The following is a 12,112-nucleotide window of genomic DNA, read 5'->3' as shown; positions in this document are numbered from 1 at the left end:
CACTGTGGACAAAAGGTAGATGTGAGTAAAGAAAAAAGAACGAGTATATTTAATAAAATGCCAAAATGTATAAAATATCAGAATGGGTAAAAACAGATCTCTGGGCAGTTCAGGTAGCACCAGAATGTTAAATTAACAGTCTATTCACATCAAAAGCATGAGAGTACCTATTCCTCTACCTGTCATCATGCTCTTCAAGTACCATTTCAATTATTTAGGATGATGGCTAAAAAGGGAAACTGGATCAGTTGGAGTGCTTTTTTTTTTTTTTTTTTAAATCGCGATCATCAGAAATGTTTCAGAAATAACTATGTAAAAAGATTTAAAAAGATCAGCACCATATAGGTTTCCTCTCAAAACTAGTTCATATATCAATTTAAGAGCCAGAAGAACTGTAGCAACAGTGTTTGCCGAGAGTCTTTTCCACAGTGAACTCTAGGGGGTAGCACCATGGTTCAAAAGCCATTTAGGGAGAATAAAACTGCAGTGGGCTTCAAGAGCAGTCTTGAAACTCAGCTTTTTAAACTTCAGGGGTATGTCTCACATTTCCAAGAACAAGTGACAATCTAGATAATATAATGAAAGTGCAGACTCAGAGCTCTGTAAGACTCACCCCACACAATATTTAATAAAATAAACCAAAATAACAAGCATGACATGATCTACCGAGAGTTTTGAACTGAAAGCTGTCACATTTCAAACTGCAAGTTTACACCTGATACTCTTTTCGGTTCTATGGGCAATTTTCATGTAAAAGTGATGCACTTTCACTCCCTTTCATTAAAAACAAAAAGTGAGTCCTGAATCCTTGCGAACTGTATTAGTCAACATGTTCACATTCGTTTCTTTGTTCTCCATTAGTTTATGGTTTATAGATGTGGATCAGATGCAGGGGAAGGAAGCCGGTGACAATGGTAGTACAGAGGTATTGATGTAAGTACAGTACTCACGAAAGGAAGGACAGCAGTATTTTGAGTAGACCGACAAAACATCCTGCTTTGTTGGTCTGTTGTTGACGGCTTGACATACAGACAACTGAAGACCTAAAATTCAGGAATCATTCATGATTAGGCCATCATCCCTCACCAGTTAAATAATCTTACCTAAATATTTAACTATTTACATTTCTATCTCTCCCAATAAAATTCCATTAAAACAAAAACTAGTTTTCAAGTTGTCAATAATCCGTTCTTATTTTTTTTTTTCCTCATTAAAATCAAGACTAAAAGTGCTTTTATAAAATCCTCTCTTCAATATTTACAATTTCGTTAAAATGATCAAACCAAAAAATTTAAAAATAAATTGACAGCAATCACAATAACAATAATCATCATCATTATCATATAATAAATAATTTTTAAAAATAGGTACGAATGTGGATGTAGGCAGCAAGCCTGCAGTCTGTAGCGCCTGTGTGTTTGTAGCATGTTGTGACTGGGACCAGTGTCTGTACAACATGAGGTAAAGAGCTTTAGGACCACTTAATGAGCACCAGGATCTCTCTGTGAGTGTCAAGCACCTTACAGCCCTGTGTAAACCAGCAGCAGCCCTGCATTGCTCTCTATATGTAGCTCACAGACAGGCATTCACACTGGCTCACGTACATTCTAACACACACACACACACACACACACACGTATTATGTAGTTATACATAAGCTCGCGCAAACAATTGAGCTGAAGCTGTACGCATTGCCAATCAGCACCAAGAATTCCAGGTGTGGGTGATCTCTCAGGGCAAAAAAAGAGAAGAGGGCTGCTTATAATGAGAGGGGAAACTTTACAGGAGCATAAAAGACTCATAGTAGCACCAACACCAAGAAATGTGCTCTTTCCCATTAGGCTGGTGGGTTTAACCAGCAGTGGGTAAGAAAATATCCCCCAAATAACAACTTAGAATAAAATAGTCATCACAAATTGATAACTACAGATAAATCAGGACATGGAAGACATGCTCAGTTTGTACAGGGGCAGTTGTGTTGGGAATCCCATAGGTAACTAAGGGAACCAGTTAGTCAAGTCCCCCTCTAGATTGTACCCTGTGTAAATCTTCTGACTGAAACCAACCAGATACACTGATGTTACAAACCTATAGATACTCATTTATAATGGCAATTCTGAAGCAAGTCATTATTTAAAAAAAAAAACTAAATTGTTTCTTACCTACTGCAGCTCAAAGTCTCCGCTCTACAGTCAATCTGAACATATCTAGGGTGAATCAAGCAGAGATTGCAGAATTTTAAGCCAATAAAAATTGGCTGATGATTTTAGAATTCCCTGTTTGAGCTGAGTCTGGATTCTGGAAATCATAAGCATAAGACCCATGGTGGGTTATCAGCAGCTCTTTAGGGCGGTTTGATTAAGGTGGATTTTTGCTAGCACTATCAGCACCTTAGAGAACTTAGTCTAAAAAATGTCACATGGGTAGTGAAAAATGGCCAATGAAACTGCAGACAAATGAGTCAGCACCAATCAGATGGCATGATGGAAGGCTGAGCCATCATTGGGACTGGGAGGTCCCTGCCACTGAACATGACTGACATCTGCTGCTAAAGAGCACCCAGGTCCAGCACCTGCCTCAATATTGTGAGGGCAAATTTAGAGACACTTGAGACAGAAAAGAAGCACCATTTGAAGGGATGAGAAACTTTACAGATTTCATTAGAGTGGCACCAAACAGAAAGGCCCAAGCTGGTGTCTGGTCCTCTCTTTCTTGGTCACGTGTTCAGTGACTAGCGCAATGAGCAAATACTCTAGATATGCCTTGATGCAGTCATAAATGTGACTTGCAATGATAAGATGGCGCTTCATTAATAGAGAGGTTGGTGGGGGTGGGAGAGGCGGAAAGCGCAACAAAAATGCTGATTAGCTTGTTCTCATGTTCATAATGAACAAGCAAGAATGAAGAAAGGAAGTCCCTCTTAGTCAAGAGGGGTTAAAAATCATAATATTAATAACAAAGATGAAAAAAAAACAATAACATTAAAATAAAAAAGTCATCTTCATTATATAATAACAATACCTGTAATATCAACGTTGACAGTAACAATAGCAATTGTAATAATATTGATAATAGAGCAATAATAATTAGGATCATCAAATTCACTTAAGGAGGGGTAGCTATGGAAATCCCTCCCACGTTGGAGAGAGCAAGAGCACCATAGACAGCATGTCTGTTTGAGGAGTTCCCAAACTGCTGCCAAAATTTGAGGTAAAAGAAAAAAAGTGAAAAAGTGCCCCTTCCTCTATTCTCCCTCCCTTGTGGTGGCCTGAGAGAGGTTTTAGAGCTAGAAGAGGGGAAGCAAATGGTAAAGGAGTAAAATGATCCTTATCATTTTTATTCCTATCTCTGGCTCCAAGGGGCAACAGTCTACAAGAGTTCACACAAATCGACTGTAAGGACCAGTGAGGTGTGTGGATGGGTAGGGTGAAACTGTGACTAGGGTGGCGGTATGCTGTGTGGGCGCCATCCGTGTCATCACACCCTCTCGTTTGTCCTTGGTTTGTCCAGGGGATGGGCTCGCTGATCCAGCCGCCCACTTGCGTTTTTTCCCATAGGCCTTAAGATCTTCCTGTGAGAGACCCAAAAGAGCTGCTTCTTGTTGCCGCTGTCGTGCTCGCTCGGCCAGGAGTTTCATCTTGGATTCCCACAAAGCCAGACCGTGGCAGGGCTGGTTCAGTTTCTTGTGCTGGTAGAAGACCAGGGATATGCGGCTTGGGTGAGAGCGGTCAGGCTTTTTAAGTGGCGTGGTGGCATGGAGCTCTCGACGGGCACACTCAATCAAGATAGAACCATGAGCAGGGGCCACTGCTACTCCTCCAATGTTGGGATCCAAGAAGTTGTGTTCGCTGTCTGACCACACCTCTTCCTCCTCAGGGTCACGTTCACTCTGGGTCTCTGCCTCACTGTCCCAACATGCCTGACCATCCGACTTTTGCAGTGCATCGGGAAACAAGCGTCCCTCAGGAGCCAGAGATGGTGTGCTGCCTGCTGCTGATCCACCACCAGATTTCCAGGCTTTCTCCTGGAGTCCCAGAGGTGCAGACCCACAATTCTCACCTGCTTGGGAAAGCATTTTATCAGGGAGAGCACCAGCAGGATTGCCTTGCCTTATACAACCAGTGCCGTAACCTATGGGTCCACAAGGACCCCATGCTTTAGGTTGTGGACTAGGGGCAGGGCTAACCCACTGTCTTGGGGTGGACGGATGTGGAGAGGGTGCAGGTGATGGACCTGCTTTTAGGGATGGGGACGGAGATGGGGCAGGGGATGGCATTGGAGTGTTAGGGCAGGAATAGGAATTCCATTGTTGCTGCTGCAGATACTGAGGGTGTTCATGTTGGTGTGGGTGTTGCTGGTGGAGCCTCTGCTTGTCCGGAGTGAAAGGCAAATCAGTTGGACCTGGTCTGATATTCCCATCCCAGCCTTGAGGGACTAGGCTGCCGTTTGGTTTGTGCCCAGGCCAGCCTTCAGGTTTTGGCATGGTACTGGGAGTGCTAGGGCAGCTTTGAGCTTGCCCATCCGATCTGCCATCATATAGGGGCACATCCATGGGCTCCTGCTTGATGATGGGTGTAGAGCGGTGTGTCTGCTCATGTGATGGAGTACGACTGGGTGGAACAGGAGACTGGGAAACCTCAGAAGCTTGTGGGAAGCCTTGAATGGATGCATCAGCCATTTGCTGCTGTGACTGCACAGGATGGCTGGGATAGGCCTGTGCCAGTTTGGCTTGAAGACACTGAACATCTGGCTTCTGGTCAAATGGTGTGGCAGAGGGTTCTCTAGCTTTGGGCCAGGCTCCATTATCATATCCCAACTGGGTGGAACAGGAGACTGGGAAACCTCAGAAGCTTGTGGGAAGCCTTGAATGGATGCATCAGCCATTTGCTGCTGTGACTGCACAGGACGGCTGGGATAGGCCTGTGCCAGTTTGGCTTGAAGACACTGAACATCGGGCTTCTGGTCAAATGGTGTGGCAGAGGGTTCTCCAGCTTTGGGCCAGGCACCATTATCATATCCCAAGAGCTCAGGAGCAAAAAGTGCGCTGGGAGGGTAGTTGTAATAACCGTAGCGTATTTCTTGGAGGTTGGGGTGAAAGCCATTGATGGGGCTCTGTGCAGGAGGTTGGCTGTTGGTAGGGATGCAACCTCTTGCATAGTTTCCAGGGTATGACAACGAACTGTGCATGCTGTGTGGATCAGAGGTTGTCTTGCCGTTCCCTAGTGCCAGGTAGCCATGTATGGCTCCATTGAAGGGCTGGAAGCGGTCAACAGGCTTTTTGATGGTTGGTTTCACCTCCTGTTTTGGAATAGCTAGATAACAGACAAACAAGAAAAAAATTATATAGTAAATATACATTTTATAGTTATTGCATTTCAATTTTATAAGATAAGATCTCAAGTTCAAAATCTCCAACAGTAATGGCGAATTACATTCAAATAATGGCACTACAGAGTCCAAAGAGCACATCTCTAAAATATTCCCACTTCAGCCAAATGAATGGTTTGTCCTTTACTTTATAAACAACCGGTAGTTATTTTAACTCCCTTTTAGAATTTTACATAAACTGGTTTATGTATATAGAGATAAACTAATATTTAACCACTGACCTTTATTGCCTTGCTGAGGGTGGGGTGACTCCACGTGGTGCATCTCCATCTTGACAGTCTTCTCTGGGGTTTCTGCAAGCTGCAATTTCCTGTTCTTCTTCTCAGATGCAGCCTTTTTGGCCTCCAACCGACGCTGCCGGCAGGATTTAGCAGGTTCTGGAAGTTTTCTAACCTGTCGACGGAAGTTAGTGAGCACCTGGATGGCTCCTGTATGCATTTTGAGACGCTGGTTCTCCTCACTTCCAAATTCATCGGTTGAAGAAATCTTGTAGAGCGGAAGCACATGCAGCTGCTCATCTTCTGGGATTGTGCCCACTCTGCGATTGTCCTCTTTCGTAAGAGTGCACACCTGGAAGTAACAAAATTAGGAATTGTAAGGCTAAAGTAAATAGCAATTAATTCCATGTATGGGGTACATCTCCTACTGCCTATTGTACATTAACACAATTCTAATTTCGACCAGTGTATCCTTTTAATTTATAAGTACAGGAACAATTTGCAATGTATGGTAAATTAGAACAAGTTACAACGCATAGTAGTCCCCAGGCAGTGACCACAGTACAGCCCTGGAGAGCATTCACTTAAAAATAAGTATGATGCAAAAGCCTAACCTACATAAAAATACATACATACATACATACATACATACATAAATAAAATGGGTATTATAAAAAATATACTGTGTATAATCACACATTATTTACACAGATACATATATTCATAAATGATAATTAATAACATACCACAGTGCAGCCATTGTGGAGGTTATGCTGGTCTTTGTGAGCATGGGCACAGAAATCCATGCATGCAGTGACTCCTGAAAATGGCCGTCCTTCCTTCAAACCCAACCGACAGTCTGAGGCAATCTTCTCATTTAAACACTGAATAACACAGAAAAAGAAAATAATTATTTTCAATTAACAAATGATTATTTCAGTTTCTGTTTATTTCAGTAACACTTCCTAATACCATAATTCACTATATAAAAATAAAGTTCTGAAGCATTAAATTCATAAACTTCTTGATCACCTGAAACCCCACCAAACCTACAAGTCCACAATTACCAGAAAAGCTTTTTGGTTTAATGTGCCTGAATGGTGTAAACTGTGTACTGAAATTTCAAAAAACAAACCTGGTTACTGTAGGCCTGGGGAGCCAGCCTCTTATACACAGGGGCCACATGTGTGGCCAAGTTTTGGAAGTTATCCCTGAGATTGTCCTCCTGTACAAAAAAAAACAATAACAATTCAAATGAGTTTACATGGGCTATCATGAAGAGTAAAGGGCTATGTTCACACAGTCAGGGTTTGGGATAGACTAACAGTGACTCGGAATTGTACAACAGCTTATATGAGTCAAACAAATAACTGAAGTCAACTCCCCTTTCCCTATTTTTCTCCAATAGCCCAGCTGACATTGACTAAAATATCAAAAGATGGTGACTTCCATAAAACTGGAAATCTTATAACCAAAAAGTCTCATAATAGAAATATACGGCAAAACGCTATTTGTGACCCGGGACCACAAAACCAGTCTTAAAGGTCCCATGGCATGAAAATGTCACTTTATGACGTTTTTTAACATTAATATGAGTTCCCCTAGCCTGCCTATGGTCCCCCAGTGGCTAGAAATGGCGATAGGTGTAAACCGAGTCCTGGGTACCCTGCTTCTCCTTTGAGAAAATGAAAGCTCAGATGGCCCAATCCGGAATCTTCCCTTTATGTCGTCATACGGGGAAAGGTTACCTCCCCTTTCTCTGCTTTGCCCGCCCAGAGAATTTGGCCCGCCCATGAGAAAACAAGCTATACCGTGCGAGGTGAGCGCAATATTTTTTTTTCCTCGAGAGACATCATGGCTTGCAAACGAGCGAAACATGGCAGTTGCCCCGCCTCTCTCCTCCTCATTAGCATTTAAAGCTACAGACACAGAAATGGCACGTCCTAAGGAAAGCTCATTGTGGGACTGGCCCGTAGTGGCTGAAATTCTGCACCAAGGCTGAATTTCGGGAAAGAGACTTCAGATACAGTACTAGGGATATATATGAAAACTTAATTTTTGATTAGTAATATGCATTGCTAAGAACTTCATTTGGACAACTTTAAATGCGATTTTCTTAATATTTAGATTTTTTTGCACCCTCAGATTCCAGATTTTCAAATAGTTGTATCTCGGCCAAATATTGTCCTATCCTAATAAACCATACATCAATGGAAAGCTTATTTATTCAACTTTCAGATGATTTATAAATCTCAATTTAGAAAAATTGACCCTTATGACTGGCTTTGTGGTCCAGGGTCACATTTAGTAAACAAGGTGCAAGTTCATCTGCCAGTACATAATTAACTGGCAATGACTTTAAATGCTTTTACTGTAAATTGAGTGTAGAGTGTAGCATTTGGATGGCACCCAGACCAGAACACTGATGGGAGCAGATACTAAATTAAAAACCTTCAGATGGCAACTCATATTTCGGTGAGTAAACAAAATGCAACACACACTGTTTAATTATAATCATAGAAAAATGTAGTTGTAAATGATTCCATTCATATTTAAACATATTTAAACCTTGATTTGAAAAATAGTTTATTATATATAATTTAATACAATTATAATAGAGCAAGCTAGGGTCATGTAAAATTACCCTCAGTTATTTTTATTAGGCTTGTAAAAAAAAAAAACACCAATTACATTAGCGTATTATTTTTGCCTTTTTTATGTGACACTAACCTCTTCGGGGTGGTCTCCATGCAGTCTGAACTTGCGAGGGGTTTTGCTTCGAGCATACTTGCATCCATTGAAGTACATGCTCCAGGAGCAGCCAAAAGAGAAGGAAGCTCCACAGGTTTCTGAGTCCTTCCCTTGGCATGCACAGGTTCGACTGCAAAAGGCATCCACCATGAATTTAATTGAATAACAATAGATGACATCCTCTGAGTCTATTCCTTAAATCATGCTTTATGAAAACGATACATTACAGAGTCATTAGATACCAGCATCGGGAGCTTTCATAAGTCTTACGAAAGATACATACTGTACAGGGAGCATGTATGATTACATTTGATTACAGGATCACCTTTATGCAAGTGCGTGATTAAACAATTGATATTAGTCAATAATGTGATTTGCATGAACTATTATTTCATTATTTTAACACCATGAATTTAATTGAATAACAATAGATGACATCCTCTGAGTCTATTCCTTAAATCATGCTTTATGAAAACGATACATTACAGAGTCATTAGATACCAGCATCGGGAGCTTTCATAAGTCTTACGAAAGATACATACTGTACAGGGAGCATGTATGATTACATTTGATTACAGGATCACCTTTATGCAAGTGTGTGATTAAACAATTTATATGATTAGTCAATAATGTGATTTGCATGAACTATTATTTCATTATTTTAATATGACTCTGAAAACTCTTGAAAAATGTAAACAGGTTATAATTCACATCAAAAGAATTTGTAAATCACCCAATATGTGACCAATGCATCAATATATCACACCCACAGTGTGTCCTACATTACAGTCCTACATTACAGTCATCAACCAAATTAGTCCACACAAAATATAAGTTCCTGTCACCTCTTTACCTCAAAGACAAATAAAAATTAAAAAAACACCTCAGTTGTTTTCATAACTCACTCATCATTGAGTCCACAGCGGCGGCTGGTGGGATTGCCATATTTGATGAGGGTTTCTGTTATTTCTTTGTAGAGTTTATCTCCCAGAGCACGGGGCACGCCCTCCCAGCACAGGATGACAACAACAATAACAGTACTGACACAGTGGTGCCCAGGCCGTTGCTTCACAACGCATAACAATTTCTCCTTCTCACTGCTGCGACGAATCACCTACAAAGAGAAAGACAATCAGCAATGATAAATGCATACGATAGATGTTAAGTTGTAGTTGTGTATACTGCAGCAAAGCAGAAATCACAATGTAATCATTCAGTGGTACTACTTTGACTGCTGTCTCATGTCTTGTGGTATTTTAAGTTAAAATCAGTGCACTCCAACTAGCTGTTTTTGAATGCCAGAAGGCGTTAAGAAACATGCCCATTTGGTTCAGGTGAACCCCTCACCAGCCTAATTATACGGGTATTCCTTAAGCCTGATTAGTCGTCCAATCATTCAGGTAACCCAATGCTTAATTGATTTGAGAAATATTTCATTTTGCACACTCACCCACTTAGCGATAGGACATCCCTGAGAGCTCTTTCCTTCTTTGATTAGTCGTCCAATCATTCAGGTAACCCAATGCTTAATTGATTTTAGAAATATTTCATTTTGCACACTCACCCACTTAGCGATAGGACATCCCTGAGAGCTCTTTCCTTCTTGCCCTGTGTAAACCACCCTCTCAATACGAATGGCTTCGCCTTTCTCCCCATACCTGTCATAACGAGGGGACAGAAGTTGAGTGACAAACTCAAATTACAGTTTGAAATTGCAACATGAAAAAGCAGCAACCCACCGCAATCTTAACGAAGACACATTTTAAGTCACTTTATACTTAATACAGCTTTGGGTGCATGTATGTAGAAATCAAATCAAGAATTAAAGGTGCAGTATGTAGTATTGACAGCTAGAGGTTGAAAGGGGTACTGCAGTTCAAATTCAAAATATTGGAGAGCATTGTTTCTCCCTCCCCTCATCGACGCTCACACGGGTAGCCAGATGCAACAAGGAACGAGCACAACTGACAACCAACGAGTCTTACAGTGTAAGGTGATGAGTTGTTTTATGTGTGTTTAATATGCCTCTGCTCATAGAGCTTTTTATATGGATGCTGAGGCTTTTTAGGTTAGGTAGAATCTGTGATCTCTGACCCAGTTTCAATGCCTGCAATGCGCTGTGTTTTCAGCCAACAAGCTTTGAGTTTGGTAAAGCTTTAGAAATGATGGCTTTATGTGTGATACATCAATGTATTGAACAGTTCCACGTGTAATGTGATGTGTGTCATATATTGAAGTAGTTGGTGATACTCAGTCCTAAAGTTTACACACATTTGCATATGATGGCTTCATGTTCTCAGTCAACAATTGCTTGTCTCCTCAAATGAAACTCTCAGTGCATGAGTATGACAGCAGCATGTGCTAAGTATAATACTGTTCAGTTGTAATTACACAAGTTGGGGGAGAAGCTTCAAAGATCCACAGGGGTGGGCTATGAGGTCAAAGGCCACAAAAGGGTCAGGCTTAGGCTTAAGGAGGCTATAGTCACTTTCTGACGGACAAACAAAGGGGAGGTTCTTCCTCTACCCACCAGCTCCCCCTTTATCTCAGAGGAGATGACTCAGGCTATAGAAATACAGCCACTATGCCCTCAATCAGCTCTCAAATAAAGCAATGAGAGTGGACAAGTGTACGAGAGGTCAGCAAAGGTGGAGATACTCTGTCCAAATGGGTCAACAGAGTCTTAGCTTCTGTATGCTTACAGGGGAAAGGGGGTCAACACCCTGTGGAGCTTTTCATATTCCTCTACACTTCACAATGATCATAGGATTATTAAGTTTTTAGTAAATTAAGTTTTCAGACCTCAGGGAATGTGTCAAGTATTCTCATATATAGTAAATTAACTTGATTTACAGTAACAAATTTACGCTGTATTACAGCACTGCTGTAAAGGAAATCTGGCTTCCTTTATACCCTGTGTATCCAAATGAAAAACCTAAAGGATACTCATTGCTTAAAGTTTAATATATACCCCACCGTTTTCATCACTTCACCTCCTACTTCTTTAATTTCCTCTAAATTATTTTTCTCTTCCCCTTTTATTCATTGTCTGTCTGTCTCCCTGTCTCTCCCCTGTGTGGATCTGCTGATGCTGATATTTCCTGTTACTCCTGTTGGATTCTGGGTCAGAAATTCCCTGGGGACAAGATCACAGAGAAGGAAGGTGGGAGGAGGGTGTGAAGGGAGAACAAATGGCAGAATAGAGAGATGCTTATCCTCTAATTGTCTCAGAAAATACCACGGTTAAATGACTGTTAAAAGAACAAGAACAAGTTATTTGAATCCTTTATTACAACAAACTTGAAACCATTTTAATGAAAGTATTGAAGTTTCCCTTCTGAATAAATAAATAAATAAATTTAAAAAACAATAAAAAAATAAACCTTATGTATATCTATATCACACTTTAACATTTTAATTAATGTTTTAAAATGTTATCAAATGAAAATTTACAACTCCTTTTATTTTTGGCAAAGTTAAAACATGGACAAACATGATAATCCTTGAAAATATAATTTTATTATAAAGAATATTATTATTGTTGTTACTATAACTTTGAAGTACATTGTACAATGCTAATATATTTCTGTCATAATTACAAGTTAAATCGAACTTTTATTTTGATGGGTTGTAGCTAGGGATGGGCGATACCACTTATTTTGTTTTCGATACGATATCGATATTTTTCAAGGCAGTATCGTCGATATCGATACCGATTCGATACTTCTGAACTAAACTTTTAAATTATGAAATTT

General features: G+C 40.5%; 1 protein-coding gene across 5 annotated transcripts in view; it reads right to left on the bottom strand.

The window, feature by feature from the left end:
• Window positions 1–2,162: 2,162 nt before the first annotated feature.
• tet3 (tet methylcytosine dioxygenase 3) overlaps window positions 2,163–12,112 on the bottom strand; it is a 65,704-nt gene continuing 55,754 nt past the window's right edge. For 4 of the 5 annotated variants that reach the window (XM_016497954.1, XM_016497957.1, XM_016497956.1 and 1 more), the window contains 8 exons: window positions 9,922–10,015; window positions 9,263–9,471; window positions 8,337–8,487; window positions 6,742–6,831; window positions 6,353–6,490; window positions 5,610–5,958; window positions 4,843–5,312; window positions 2,163–4,636 (listed from right to left, as the gene is read on the bottom strand). In XM_016497954.1, coding sequence (XP_016353440.1) covers window positions 3,380–4,636; window positions 4,843–5,312; window positions 5,610–5,958; window positions 6,353–6,490; window positions 6,742–6,831; window positions 8,337–8,487; window positions 9,263–9,471; window positions 9,922–10,015 — 2,758 coding nt within the window. In that variant the 3' untranslated portion in view covers window positions 2,163–3,379. Of the gene's footprint in view, window positions 4,801–4,842; window positions 5,313–5,609; window positions 5,959–6,352; window positions 6,491–6,741; window positions 6,832–8,336; window positions 8,488–9,262; window positions 9,472–9,921; window positions 10,016–12,112 lie in introns of all 5 variants that reach the window. The other variant, XM_016497955.1, reaches the window with a different exon arrangement.

The sequence above is a fragment of the Sinocyclocheilus anshuiensis genome, unplaced genomic scaffold (assembly GCF_001515605.1).
Source record: "Sinocyclocheilus anshuiensis isolate Anshui unplaced genomic scaffold, SAMN03320099.WGS_v1.1 scaffold1276, whole genome shotgun sequence".
Lineage (NCBI taxonomy): Eukaryota > Metazoa > Chordata > Actinopteri > Cypriniformes > Cyprinidae > Sinocyclocheilus > Sinocyclocheilus anshuiensis.
The sequence above is the reverse complement of the archived record's forward strand: the minus strand, read 5'-3'. Positions and strand labels throughout refer to the sequence as shown.